At 42.0% G+C, this 15,733-nt stretch overlaps 1 protein-coding gene and 1 pseudogene across 1 annotated transcript; one reads left to right on the top strand and one right to left on the bottom strand.

Moving 5' to 3' along the window:
- The first annotated feature begins 7,787 nt into the window (after window positions 1-7,787).
- On the top strand, window positions 7,788-8,789 carry LOC136610245 (olfactory receptor 1G1-like). The gene has a single exon (XM_066589481.1). The coding sequence runs from the start codon at window positions 7,788-7,790 to the stop codon at window positions 8,787-8,789; it is 1,002 nt and encodes a 333-aa protein (XP_066445578.1).
- Window positions 8,790-12,508: 3,719 nt separating this feature from the next.
- Window positions 12,509-13,445, bottom strand: LOC136610244 (olfactory receptor 5AR1-like; annotated as a pseudogene).
- Between the last annotated feature and the right edge of the window lie 2,288 nt (window positions 13,446-15,733).

The following is a 15,733-nucleotide window of genomic DNA, read 5'->3' as shown; positions in this document are numbered from 1 at the left end:
ACTTCCCCTAACAACATCATAACTTAGTTTATGGTGCTGTAGGGAGGTGACAGGTTCCCTTTAAAGGGGAAATCCATCTACTGTTGGTACCACCTCTTACAATTCCACTCTACTGTTCTGAACAATTGTTGATGACTTCCACTTGGCCCACAGTGTACAAAGAACTAAAGAGGGAGAAAAGGGGGGACACATTGGATTTAATGAATAGAAAGGAGGGTGTCCCAGGGCAAAAATCATTTACGGTTCTCTATTATGTTTCTAAGTTTTACAACCCCCACCCCCTCCCCCAAGACAGAAAAGCCTGATATTTGTTCTTCCATTCTTTTCCTATGTCTCTAAGACCATTTATCCAGCAGTTGTTATTTTTTTTTTTAGATATGGCATCCCTGTCATGGCTTTATGCCACTAAGAAGGAAAGGGCTGCCTCTATGTCTATGAATGCCATAGTCTACCTTTATGTTATGAAAACCCTTGTTTATAGATTAATTGTGTATTTGGGCTTTCTCTGAATATCACAAGGTTATTACATACACTGACCTTCAATTCATGAATTCATATTCTTGATTTCTACTGTACAAAATGGAAACATTGATTCTTATTACTGAAAATGGTATGCAGAAACTTTTATTGTAGAGTAAGACAAACAAGCTACAGAAGACAAATGATGAAAACTTTTTCGACTCAAAGGAATTAATTAAATGCATACAAAGTTTTAAAAAATCCCCAAAAGAGTCCACAGACTTTAAACTAAAATGATATGAGATTCCCCAGGGCAAAGCAAACTTCTAGCCTCTAACACAGCTGTATATCTTTAAAAGCATGAGTAAGTAAAGCTATCATACTCACATCTAGAGCCGGGTTGTATGAAGCATTTCCTATGCAACAGACCACCGATATATTATCTAAAATGTACAGTAAGTATCATTTATTTACATTTAAAGTTGCACATTTTGAGCTAAAACAGTAGATTTTACCTTTTGTGATGAAATAATTAGCAGCTTAAAACCTGCCTTCAAATTCTGCATCAAAACCTGCAGGTAGACCGGTGGATTTTAGTTTGGAATTTAGCGGCTGCAGATTTGGGTGCAACCTTTCCCACAGAATGGAATTGTCTGCAAGACACTGCGCTGATGTGGATTTTGTAAATTAGTGCGGATTTTGTTGCATTTTGAACTGCAAAATTTGCATTCTGAGCAACATCTTGTGGAATTTCTGTGTTTTTTTCGCAGACTTTAATTGTGGAATTTGTCCCAAATTCGCAACAACAATTCTACAGGACTATTTTAACGTGGCAGCAAAAAGCTTTTCCACAGGTGAATTTAATCTTGGGGTTTTTAAGTAGAGACTCGCTGATTTTAACAGATGCAGAATTAAAGACGCACTGATAAAATTGTGGCTTAGAAATGTCTGCGCTGACAACTTTTGTCCCATGTGAAAGGCCCCATTACCACTTAACTGCATTTGAAACTAAATAATAATGATATGTAGAATACTATTGTATGCATGTTTAAAATTCAGATGTCTTAAATGTAGGAAATATACCCCGATTCACCTCAATGTCCACATCATTGTTGTTTCTTCTGCTTTGTTGCCTGTCTACCAAAATATTTGATTAATTGCTTGTGATTCAGATGGTATCTAAAAGAAAACAATGTTGCAACTTTGCAAACAGTGTTAATAAAAATGTTGAATTGTATATAGAGCTTCTATGCAGAACCGTGTGTCATTATTGCTGCGGACTACAAATAAACCCTGTGTTTGTTGTGATCCAGTAGGCACATTACACTATTCAGTCTGCTTGCTCCATTTCTAACCTGACTAGATGACTAGACGTAGGATTTGTTTAAGGGCTTTGAGAGACAAATATCTTTGCAGAACGTTTACAGACGTGAAAATCACGCCTGCAAAACATGTCAAAGCAAAGCCATTGATTTTAATGGTTACTCACTAGCGTGTTTGTTGTGTGATATTCCTACCTGCGAGATAAGATAGCCCTAGCCCTATCTTTTTCGCACGTATTCTTTATTTTTATTTTGGCTCTTTATTTTTGGCACATGCCAAAAGGCGTGTGCAAAAAAAAAAGACTTTTGACTTGTTCATATGTAAATAGGCTCCATAGCAGCACAGAGAGCACTGGCCTCTTAACAAATAATGTACGAGAAACCATAGAAGACGATGGGGGGAAGGCAAATTTATGAAATAGTTTTTTCTCAAGTGTATTCACGAATAAAAAAGAAATGTCACGTGAGATGCAGGGGAATAAAACGAACACCCACACTGATGGCAAAATCGATAGAGGAGTTTAAGAGGGGACTAGATGCCTTTCTAGAGCACTATGGTAATACAGGATATAGACATTAGGCGACAAGCAGGGTTGTTGGTCTTGGAGTTAGGTAGGAACTCAAATGCTGATCCAGTGATTATTTTGACTGACATTATAGGTCATTTTTATACTCATTTAATTGAATAAGAAAAAACATAAAATGAGCATCTATCTCAATACGAGAGACACATAATTACACACATCAATCACTGACAGGAATTAGAACATGCAAATACATGTCAATGTGCAAATTGTCAATTTATTGGACAGCACACAGACAAGTGTCCATGTGGTTTCCATTTTGCGTTTTGCCTGAGCCTCTCAGTTGCAACTTGGACACTCAGCAAGTGTTTTGGTGGCTTTATACTGTATTAAACGAATGCCTATCTGTATTTAGTATAAAAACAAAGGAATTCATCAGCTACACATCATATATACTAGAAGAAAATAATGTTTAACCCCTTGGAACTGAAGCGTGTTTGTGCCTTAAAGGAGTTGTCCGAGTACAACCCGTTCGCCATGCTGTAACATAAGAAATGGTCATATACACACATCCCACTGTGTTTTTTGCTGGTGTTCGGTCAGCGATAGATTACTGAGCTCTGTTAGGCCTCCCTCACACAGGGCGTTTTATACAGCGTTTAGCGCTGCCTTTTCAGCCCAGCGCTAAACGCTGTACAACACTCCCACAACACTCCCATTCATTTCAATGGGGCTGCTCACACAGGGCTGAAAACACAGCGCCTTCCAACGCCGCGCTTTGACAGCGATGCATGTTCTATTTTGGGCCGTTTTCAGCCCTGCGTCGCCCATTGAAATGAATGGGCAGCGGTTTTAGCACTGCTAAAAACGTGGTAACACTTGGTGCCGCGTTTTTGGCAGCGTTAACCGCTCGCCGATTTTCGGGGTGAGGGCTTGCAATAGAAGCCCTCACCCCGAAAATCAGTCCCTGCTAGGTGGAGAGAAAAAAAGAAAGTAATACTCATCTAGCCGCTGCAGTCCGGGTCGCGGCCGCTGCTCTCTGCCGCTGATCCGGGCTTCCTCTGCACTCAGAAGTCTATTGACGGAGGCCAGGTTTGAGATCCCCGACTCCGGCAATAGAGTGCTGTGATTGGTTGTCAGCGCCCAATCACAGCCCTTCATTGACTGTCTCAGCCAATCAGCGCCGGCAAGCTCTGATTGGCTGAGACAGTCAATGAAGGGCTGTGATTGGGCATCGAGCAAGCGCCGACAACCAATTACAGCACTCTATTGCCGGCAATAGACTTCTGAGTGCAGAGGGAGCCCGGATCAGCGGCAGAGAGCAGCGGCCGCGACCCGGACTGCAGCGGCTAGTGAGTATTTAGTTTTTTTTTCTTTTCAGCATTCTTGGCTGCGTTTTCAGCCGAGCTGAAAACGCAGCCAAAACGCTGGCATAAAGTATGCCAGCGCTGCTGAAACGGGGTGGAATCTGCAGTAAACGCAGCGTTGCAAAACGCTGCGTTTCTGCAAACGCCCTGTGTGAGGGAGGCCTTATTGAGCCCCTGTGATATCCTGTAAACTTGGCGAGACTGCCACTGGAAACATAGACTGAAGTGGGGGACTGAGCACCAACTCAAGACACAGCAGGGAGAGGTGGGTATATGATTATTTGTGTTACTGCACGGGGAAGGGGTTGTACCGAGATATTACAACTTGTCTTGTCGCTAAAGGGTTAACATTGGGCCATGAAAATGAAATATGGTAATTTCTTTAAAAAAATGCATTGGTTTAGTCCCAAATTTGTTATTTTCACAAGGAGCCGTATGAAAAAAGCACCACAAAATGTGCTACCCACTTTCTCCAGAGTACAGAAGTGCGACTGATATGGACATAAACTGCTGTTTGGATACACAGCAGGGCTCAGATGGAAAGGAGCGCATATTTTGCTGAAATATGTGACCCCTCTTGCAGGACAATTGATGTTTTCATTGGTAGCATTTTGGGGTGCAGACAAATTTTTGATCGCTTTTTATTATGTTTTAAGGAGCCAAGTTGTTAAAAAAAGCACAACTATGACTTTTTTTTTTGCTTTTCACACGCGATACACCATGTGGTATATAAAGTTTTTTCCTTATCTTGTGGGTAGGTATAATTGCAGCAATGCCACATTTATATATATTATTTTATTTTGTATTACTTTTTCATAGAATTTTTTTTCTTGCATCGTATTCCGAGAGACATAACTTTTTTTTACTGTATGAGAGCTTATTCACACAGGCGTATTTTTCCTCAGGAGTGGAATATAAAAATAGAAAGTATAATGGAAAGTTTTGCATTTCTTCAGTATGTTGGACCCGCTGCTAGTTTTGGCTCATAAAATACTGCAGAAAAATAAATACCCCTGTGTGAATAAGCCCTGAGGCTTATTATTTTGCTGGATGAGTTGAAGTATTTACTGGTACCACTTTGGGGTGCATTTGACTTGTTGATCTGTTTTTATGTTGTTTTTGGAAGTTGTAGTGATTAAAAAAAATACCCAGAGATGTTATCAAAATTGGAATTATTTAGTTTGGAAAAAAAACTGCTGAGGGGCGACCTAACATGTATACCAACATAGGACGACCTAATATGTATAAATATATGAGGGAATAATACAGAGATCTCCCCCATGATCTATTTATACCCAAGACTGTAACAAGGTGGCACCTTCTAAGTCTAGAAGAAAGAAGGTTTCTACACCAGCATCGAAGGGGGATCTTTACTCTAAGAGCAGTGAGATTATGCAACTCTCTGCCTGAGGACGTGGTGAAGGCACATTCGATAAAAGAGTTCAAGAGGGGCCTGAATGCCTTCCTTGAGTGTAAAAACATTGCATGTTAGACCCCCTTCATATGAGCATATGCGTATTCGAACGTGGCTGAGCACTGCGTATTTGCAGACTGAACAAGGTTTTTGCACACATTTCACTGTGCTCTTTGCGCCCACAAGGCATGTTCATTTGCGTGCGGCAAACAAAGATGCACCGATTAAAATGACTGATTAGTCTAATAAGACCAATTATTCTAATAGGTTCTAGATGTGTTCTTTCACCTGCAGAATTACGCATTGTTTTTGACGCATTTTTACTAATGTATTTTGTGCAGATTTGTGCATTACCTTTGACTTCCATAGGGACTTTGGGTCCACAAATGCGCAGGAAAATATAGCATACAGCTTTTTTTTTTTCACTGCCAATACTTTAGGAAAATATGCACATGTGAACAAACCCATTGAAATCATCAGGTCATATTCATAGAAGCATAAAATGATAGAGTTGGAACAGACTCCCAGGGTCATTGGTTCAACCCCCTGCTCAGTGCAGGATTCAGTAAATAATCCCAGACAGATGTCTGCCCAACCTCTGTTTGAAGACTTCCATGAAGGAGAACTCACCACTTCCTGTGGCAACCTGTTCCACTCATTGATCACCCTTACTGTCAAAAAGTTTTTTTCTAATATCTAATCTGTGTCTCCTCTCTTTCAGTTTCATCCCATTGCTTCTGGTCTTTCCTTGGGCAAATGGGAATAGGGCTGATCCCTCTGCACTGTGGCAACCCTTCAGATATTTGCAGACAGCTATTAAGTCTCCTCTCAGCCTTAGGGCTCCTTCACACGGGCGGATTTCCACTGTGTATTACGCAGCGGAAATCCGCTGCGTTGGCCCGCAGCTATTAGGTTCTATCGAACCTAATAGCACAGTGCTCATGCTCATGTGGAATTCCGCACCGTAAAATCACCCGTCCTCACCTGCGGCATGCTCTATTTGCCGCGGGTGTACGCGCGGACAGCTTTCATTGCAGTCAATGGAAGCCGTCCGTCACGCTATCTTTCGCTGTAGCACAGAGGAAGATAGTGTGAAACCGCTTCCCCGCCCACCGCCAGCCGCGTCATATGACGCGGCCAATGCGTCACGTGACGCTGCCGGTGCATCACGCGCTCTATTGCGCATGCGCGCCGAAGCGTCATGCGGGACGTCAGATGCCGGATCTGGAGGTAAGTATGGGGTCTCTGGGGAGGCACCGTGACAGGCTACGCTGTGGAATTCTGCTTGCGGAGCCCGTCACGGCCGTGTGAAGCCGGCCTTATTTTTTGCAAGCTAAACATTCCCAGATCCTTTAACTGTTCCTCACAGGACATGTTTTGCAGACTGATCACCATCTTTATCTTAATACATCCCAGGATTATGTTTGCCTTTCTTGCTGCTGCATCACACTAATGTTTACTTTGTGATCTATTAGTTTAACCCAGCCTTTTTTTACATGTGCTGCTGCTTAGCTCATTTCCTCTCTTTTTGTATGTGTGTTTTTCATTTTTCTTGCCCAGATGTAAGACCGCACATTTCTCCTTGTTACATATTATTCAGTTCGTCGCTGCCCACTGTGCAAGCTTTTCTAGATCTTTTGAATCTTCTCTAATGTTAGGTATTCCTCCTAGATTTGTGTCATTGGCAAATTTGATCAGTTTCCCCTCAATTCCCTCCTCCAGATCATTTATAAAAACAACACTGGTCCCAGGACAGAGCCTTGTGGTACCCCACTTGAGACATTCTTCCAATTGGATGTGCAGCCATTTATGACCACTCTTTGCATACGATCACTCAGCCAGTTGTGAATCCACCTAACAGTTGCCTCGTTAATCCCATATTTGGTCATTTTTTCAATAAGTATGGTATGAAATACTTTGTCAAAAGCTTTACTAAACTCAAGATATACTATATCTACTGCATTTCCATGATCATGCCATCAGTGATTCTGTCATAGAAGGATACTAGATTGATCTGGCATGACTTGTTTGTTACAAAGTCATGCTGGCTCTGGTTAATTATTCCATTCTTATTCAAGTACTTGGAACGAAAAAGAGAAGAAAAGATCCTCAGCGCTCGCAGAATGGGTACAATTGACAGGATAATAAGTGAAAGTATAGAAAATGGCGGACTTACTTCACGGAGGTGTCCTTGTATAGACGCCCCCAGTCCCAGCAAGCATAGCAAATTACCATCGGCGACAGCAGAAAAGGTTCCACAATTTATTTGACGCGTTTCGGCCTTACAGCAGTTTAGGCCTTCATCAGATACATCAGCTTATATGTAAAGCTCTTCCATGAAAAACAATTCAGGGGTACCAGCAGACCATTGTTTTCAATGGAGCCGCCAGCAGCAGCCGTGGCTTAATTGAAAACAATGTAGAGCAAGGGGCACCTTGAAAAATGCTCGAGTCTTCCATTGACTTCAATGGGGTTTGGTACTGGAGCCAAGCTCTCGAGCAATACAAAAGGCTCGGCTTGAGTAAAGAGCACCTGAGCATTTTGGTGCTCGCTCATCTCTAATCATTAACGATCATGTATGGCTCTGTGTTAGAAGAAATGCAGAATTTTCAGACCATCATTCAAACATCATCGATAGAAAGTTCCCTACCATAGGCACAGTAAAACTCAGTTATCCTTCCTTTTAGTACAGATATTCAAGATGAATGGCTGTGAAAACATTACAGTGACTGAATTCTACCTGACGCCATTTTTCACCTCCAGAATAAATGACATGTTTATATTTTCTGGGTTTTTATTCATGTATCTATTAGCTGTGGTGGGAAATCTGATTATCATTGTCCTTGTGTGCGCTGTACCCCAACTCCACACTCCCATGTACTTTTTCTTGTGTAATCTGTCTTCTGTTGATGCCATTTATGTTTCGGCTATTCTCCCAAAGATGTTATCCATCATTATAACAGAGAACAAAACATTCTCCTACTATGGCTGCATAACTCAGCTGTCTTTCTTCATACTCTGTGCGACTGCTGAGAATAACATTCTGACTTGTATGGCCTATGATCGCTATGTGGCGGTTTGTTCTCCTCTACATTATTCTTTGATCATGACAAGGAAAGTTTGTTTTATTATAGCTACTTCCAGCATGATTTTCTGTGTTGTAAATTCAATAATGCTAACTTTACTGATATCAACATTATCATTCTGTTACTCTCATGAAATCAACCATATCTTTTGTGATGTAATACTACTGATGGAACTTTCTTCTAGTGATACTGAGACTATAAAAGCAATCATCTCAACTGAAGACATCTGTTTGGTAGTTTTTAGTTTGATTTTTATTTTGATGTCATATGTAAGAATTATCTCCACAGTTGTAAAGATTCGTTCCTCTAGTGGACAGCTTAAGGCTTTTTCTAGCTGCTCATCGCACATCATTACAGCTTTATTATTCTACGGGCCGAGTATCTTCATGTACTTGAAACCTGAATCTGAGGATTCTAAGGAACAAGACAAAATTCTCTCAATGCTTTATGTGGCCGTGGTCCCAATGTTAAACCCATTTGTGTATAGTCTGAGAAACAAAGATGTTCTGGGAGCTGCTAGAAACACAGCCAGAGTTATGTGGAATAAAATCATACCTTTTAGAACAAATGAGCCAAACATTATTCTGAAAAATTGCAGAATTGAAATGCAACACTAAAAGCACAATGACCATAATGTCAGAGTCAGTGTAAATTGTGTGGAATGCGGTGTATTTGGAGGGAATCTGTATTTGGATAACCATCTTCTATGTCTCTTTTCATGATATTCATTTGTCCTCTTTCTTGAGGATTATAGATATTAAACAGTTACTCTAAAAGCCTTGAATGAGGAACTGAGGCCAAAGCTGCCGCAGATAGTTATGCAGCATTCAGGCTGTTTGGCGGGTCAAGATGATATGTTCCTATCTGTTCGCATATAGTACAAAATATTCTCTCTAATAAAATTATTATTTAGAATTACTGTACTTTTGTGTTCTAAGTTAATCACATATAATTCTTCTGTGCCTGCACTGCATTTCCCTGGCATTTTAGATTTTAAATTCCTTGTCTTGCATATTCGCATTGTGTTTACGTTTCATCAACCAATGGTAATAAATGAATTGAATTCAAATAGATTTGAATTACAGTAATCAAAGCATGTGCCTCTATAAAAACTGTTTACTGTTAATCAATAAACATATAACTTTTGGTCACGTCCTGTGTGTTCTGCTTGAAAGTTATTTCACAAGCTCGGTTAATCCTCTAAATGAATTTGGACCCCAGAAGCATATCATATAGTAAATAGTTTGTTTGCACTAATAATCACCTTCTCAGCTATATAAATTTCTCAGAAGAAATACAGAAAACTCTTGGGGAATAATTTACTCTAATACTTCATTATAAATGATGTTGATAAAACATTGATCACATTCATTTCGAGGCTCTATGAGAGGCCATTAAAAAAAACAGCATTTGAAAAAGACATAGATTGAAGAAGATAGATGTTCTCCTGAAGAACATTAAATACCTGAAAGTTAAGAATAACATTTTTCTGATGAGATTTTATTAGAGATAGAAAAGCTTTGCTTTAAACTTTACAGTCTTAGGCCTTAGTCACACGGGCGTTTTTTCCCGCGATTTGCGGATCGCATGACGGATGTGCATCTGCAAATCGCCTGACCGGGGCCGAAAAATCGCCAGAAAATACTGCTCCTAGCCGCGTTTCAATAGAAACAGGCCAGAGCTTTCCAGCGCATTGAATTCAATGGAGCCGACAATACAGCCGGCTCCATTGAAAGCAATGCACTGCTGGCGATCGCGGGATGAATTGTCTCGGGATAAATATATAAGCCCTTCCCTGCAATTCATCCAGAAATGTGTAAAAATAAAAAAAATATATATACTCACCTTGTCCCGGCAGACGGAGTTGAGCCGCGGCCGGCGGCAGTTCTCCTGAACTGCTCTCTCTAGTATTCAGCAGCCGGGGATTTAAAATCCCTGCCTGCTGAATGAGCTGCCTCTAATTGGTCACAGCCTCACCAATCAGAGGCAGCTCTCACTCACATCCATTCATGAATTCATGAATGGGTGAGTGCTGCCTCTGATTGGCTCAGCGCAGGGACCAATCAGGAGCAGCTCTCACTCACACCCATTCATGAATTCATGAATGGGTGTGAGTGAGAGCTGCCTCTGATTGGTGAGGCTGTGACCAATCAGAGGCAGCTCATTCAGCAGGCGGGGATTTTAAATCCCCGGCTGCTGAATACTACAGAGAGCAGTTTAGGAGAACTGCGGGCCAGACGCGGCTGAACTCCGGCTTCAGCGGAAAGGTGAGTATACTTTTTTTTTATTTTTACACATTTTAGGATGATTTTCAGGTAAGGGCTTATATTTTTAAGCCCTTCCCGAAAATTCATCCCGCGCTCGCCGGCAGCCCATTGCTTTCAATGGAGCCGGCTGTATTGCCGGCTCCATTGAATTCAATGGGCTAACATTGTTCTTCTCTGCCACAGCTGTTATAGCTGTGGCAGAGAAGAACGATCTTTATGCTGACAGTGCGGGGGGGGGGGGGGGGGCACTCTTGCCGCTATTGTGGCTTAATAGTGGGACCTGGGAACTTGAGATGCAGCCCAACGTGTAGCCCCTCGCCTGCCCTATCCGTTTCTGTGTCGTTCCCTTCACTTTCTTGAATTTCCCAGATTTTCACAAATGAAAACCTTAGCGAGCATCAGCGGTATCCAAAAATGCTCGAGTCGCCCATTGACTTTAATGGGGATCGTTACTCGAAACGAACCCTCGAGTATCGCAGGAAGTTCGACTCGAGTAACGAGCACTCAGGCATTTTGGTGCTCGCTCATCTCTATTTACAATGCATCGGTTGAGATGGGCGTATTATCACAAAGTAAAAGCACCTATCTGGTCAAAATAGCACAAAGGAACGCATTTTGGCCGGGAATATTTACGTCAGCCAAGAAAGATAGTTCAGGAACTATCTTCTGTCTGGAATACGGCGATGGCTCCCATATACTTCCATGAGGGCCTATGGTAGCTGCCGGTGAAGGGAGGTGGGAGTTTAGTAGAATGTCTGCTAAACTCCCACCCCCTTCACTCCTTTTCTCTGCCCTCTGCCAGCAGTTTGCAATGAGAGGGGTAGGGGTTGGGTTGGGAGCTAGTTGTCAAGCACCCACCCTATCCTGCCCCATCCTATTGCTGGCAGCTGACAAGGGGCAGAGAGGGGAGCACACTAGCTCCCGCCCCATCCCACCCCCTTTTAATGCCAAGAGCCAGCAAAGGAAAGGGGAAGGCAGTTTGGCAGGGGTGAATTGTTTCCCCCCGCCCAATGGCAATCCGGGCTTGGAGTATACGCGCTGAACCCAGGCCATCTGAATGGGCGCACAAATAGCAGATTTGTGGGCCCATTCACAGAATTTTTGGTTGCGTTACACGGCCGACCAAACATATCATTTACCCATGTGAATGAGCCCTAAACAAGAAAAGCAGGCTTTGGCACAGTACAGTGTATGATCCATCCTGAACACACAGACCTCATCTTCAGTAGATCTTATTACTGCACATCTTTGGAGGGGCTATTAGGCTATTTGAATTGCCTATGTGGTGGTTTCCCTCTTAAGTAATGTCTGAGCTGCTTGAGAGCATCCACTTAGCCCACTTAGTAAAAGAGGGTAGATCTATTTAGCACGTGCAGTGCTGGAGAGGCCTGCAAGTCATTGTGTGAAAATTACGGAATATCTACAACAGCTGTCAGCAAGCAAACAAATATTTTATTTTACAGTGTATGTGCAGAAATTTTGCCTACTACCAAATTCATATATCTTATGCCACAATTGCTTGGTCCCTTTCATGTTTTTTTTGTTTTTTGTTTTCTAGCGTGATAACAATTGTAAATCAGGCGTGGAACCTAGGAAATCAATTGTCACTAATATTGGGGCACCACTGGTCTTCATGGCCTGGACACATTAAGCTTCAGACACTACACTTGGTATGCAAACCATGTAAAAACATCAGTAAGGATTCTCCTGTATGATCAGGAATAGAGAGTTTCTTTCACTCTGGTCGACCAGGCCTGTTATTGCATTTAATTGACAGCTATTCATTTAAATAACCTCCATGCAATGCCATATTTCCCCTCCTGTGGCCACTGCAGGACACATTATACCCCCGGCAATCAATTAATCAACATAAATGTCTTTCTGTTAAACATGGTTATCTTCATGAGATAGCACCATCCTCTTTCATTGACCTTAGTATAATGTTCAATCCCTTCCTTCTCTAACATAATGGTCATTGAGTTTTTAATTTTTCATTACATTTTAGAAAATTTTAGATCATACTGTTTCTGAATTATATCAAACCAAAACATGTTTATTCTTAATGTTTTTCAAAGTTTATTCTTGTTTAATATTACTTTCGCCATTTTTCTAGCAGCTTCCAGAACATCTTTGTTCCTCAGGCTATATACAAATGGGTTTAACATTGGGACCACGGCCACATAAATAATTGAAAGAATTTTGTCCTGTTCCTTAGAATCTTCAGATTCAGGTTTCAAGTACATGAAGATACTTGGTCCATAGAATAATAAGACAGTAATGATGTGCGATGAGCAGCTAGAAAAAGCCTTAACCTGCCCACTAGAGGAACGAATCTTTACAAGAGTGGAGATAATTCTTACATACGAGACCAAAATAAACATCAAACATGCTAACACACAAATATCTTCCATCGAGATGATCATTTTCATCCTTTTAATGTCACTAGAAGAGAGTTCCATTACTGGTATTACCTCACAAAAGAAATGGTTGAGCTTCTGAGAATAGCAAAATGATAATGGAGATAGATAAGGTTAACACTAGGGAATTCACATAATATAAAATTATGTAGAAAATCACAATAATAAAACAAACTTTCCTTGTCATGATCAAAGAATAATGTAAGGGAGAACAAACCGCCACATAGCGATCATAAGCCATACAGGCCAGGATATAATTCTCAGCATGAGCACAGAATATGAAGGACAGCTGAGTGAAGCAGCGATAGTAAGAGATTGTCTTGTCTTCTGTGATAATAATGGACAACATCTTTGGGAGAATAGCAGAGACATAGATGGCATCAACAGAAGAAAGATTACATAAGAAGAAATACATGGGAGTGTGAAGTTGGGGTACAGCACAGATCAGGACAATGATAATCAGATTCCCCACCACTGCCAGCAGATACATGGATAAAAACCCAATAAATATAAAAACCTCATTTGTTCTGGAAATGGAGAATGGGGTCAGGGAGAATTCAGTCACTGTAATGTTTTCACAATCATTCATTTTGAGTAACTGTGATAAAAGAAAGGAAGACAGATTATGCACAGTAGGGAGCTTTCTACTAATGATGCTAAAATTATGGACCTGATTCAGGGCCTTTTTACAATGATTTATTATATTATTTTTCCTGGGTGAAAGCTTAGGCTCTCGACACTTATCCCATGTCAAAGGGCCTGTACATTTGAAATACTGGGGGATAAACATTAATAGAAGAATAATAAATAGGGATGAGCGAGTATACTCGCTAAAGCACTACTCGCTCGAGTAATGTGCCTTAGCCGAGTATCTCCCTGCTCGTCCCTAAAGATTCGGGGACCGCCGCAGCTGACAGGTGAGTTGCGGCGGGGAGCAGGGGAGAGCGGGTGGGAGAGAGGGAGAGAGAGATCTCCCCTCTGTTCCTCCCCGCTCTGCCCTGCAGCTCCCCGCCCCCTGCCGGCCCCTGAATCTTTAGGGACGAGCGGGGAGATACTCGGCTAAGGCTCATTACTTGAGCGAGTAGTGCCTTAGCGAGTATACTCGCTAATCCCTAATAATAAACCAAGCTTACTGAATGACAACCTGTAAATGAGGACAGAAGGTCATGCCCATGAACGCTCACAGTCCATGAGAGAAAGAGGTAAGAGGAATTGCATTGGCTACAGAGTTATTGTAGGCTATAACCTTTTCTGAAGAGGTGGGATTGCAGGTTGCTCTAATGTGTTGTGGTGGCAGGTTTCCGAGTATGAGGAATGTACATAAGAAATCTACCAAGCAGTCTGGTTACATAAGAAATTGTGGAGATAATGACTGATGATGACTGTAAGTGCAGCTTACTGGTAATGCTCCTGTAGTGGCTGCAAATTCTATTCTTCATCCTCTTTCTTCATGCAATCATGTGACCTAATGAACTGCTATTTAAGAACAGCCATTTCATTTATGAATTGTACCTCTTGGGTAGCTTGGAATGAAACACATGGTGGGGTGAAGGTAGGCTTTATACATTATGTACTGCTGCTCATATGCATAGATTTAATGCTTTGCATGCTTGATGTGTTATTTTAAATGATTATTTGTTTGCTGATATATGATTTTGCATACATGTATTTTTTGAGCATATACCTAATTCTATGAAATTGAATCTCTCTCGGGTGCTCGTTGCTCAAGTTGAACTTTCCGTAATACTCAAGAGCTCGTTTCGAGAGCTGTTGAGAATTGATGATAAATTGACGTACGATCATCATTCCAATCCCGTGCCAACTCCATCACAAAATTGTCAGGAGCCGCAAACGGGGGCATAAAGGGGCCAGCCCAGCACTTCTACACATCTCCACAATGTAACAATACTCTGTATGGGAAGCACGTGAGCGGGCCCAAGGTCAGACACGGGCCCAGCCTCCACGTTGTGTGACCCAAGGTGCCATGAGTTACATAGCAATGGGAAATCCATGTGTCCCCACACAATTCATTCTGTGTAGGTGTTAGATAGCTTAACACCGCAATGAAAAGTCTTTGAGTTCCTTGGGCTTGCCTATGCTGTTGGTGCACAAAGATGGTATTACACAGGAAGAAATCAGAGCGTCCAAACATGGCAGAGTTTCACCCCGCCAGGGACCTCGGCCCACCTTTCTACCTAGTCAGTTAGTGTATTTGTGCCAGACGGGTAAAGCAACGCAATGGGAAGTCTTTGTGCACTCACAGCTTAGGCGATTCCAAGGAACTCAAGCATGGTATTACACATAAGGAAATCAGAGTGCCCAAACATGGCAGAGTTTCACCCTGCTAAGGGTCTCAGCCTACATTTCTGCCCTAGTCAGTCAGTGTGTTTGTGCCAGACAGGTAAAGCAACGCAATGGGAAGTCTTTGTGCACTCACAGCTTAGGCGATTCCAAGGAACTCAAGCATGGTATTACACATAAGGAAATCAGAGTGCCCAAACATGGCAGAGTTTCACCCTGCTAAGGGCCTCGGCCTACTTTTCTGCCCTAGTCAGTCAATGTATTTGTGTCAGACAGGTAAAACACCGCTATGGGAAGTCTTTGTGCACTCACAGCATAGGCGAGCCAAAGGAACCCAAGTAAAGTATTAAACATGAAGCAATTACAGTGTCCAAACATGGCAGACTTTCACTCCGCCGAGGACCTGGGCCTCTGCACACACCCTCAGCAATCGTGGGCATAAAGCAAACTCTGATGCTAGTACAGCTGTGAACATCTCATTTAATTAGTTGTGGTTGCTTTAATCGCTCCGAAGACTGGATGAACCAATAAGAAGTTCCACGGGCCAAACCTGGCGCAGTTGCATTTTCCCCAGGA

This window comes from Eleutherodactylus coqui, chromosome 2 (genome assembly GCF_035609145.1).
Source record: "Eleutherodactylus coqui strain aEleCoq1 chromosome 2, aEleCoq1.hap1, whole genome shotgun sequence".
In the NCBI taxonomy this organism is placed as follows: Eukaryota; Metazoa; Chordata; class Amphibia; order Anura; family Eleutherodactylidae; genus Eleutherodactylus; species Eleutherodactylus coqui.
Note: the sequence above shows the minus strand (reverse complement) of the source record. Positions and strands in the feature narration are given on the sequence as shown.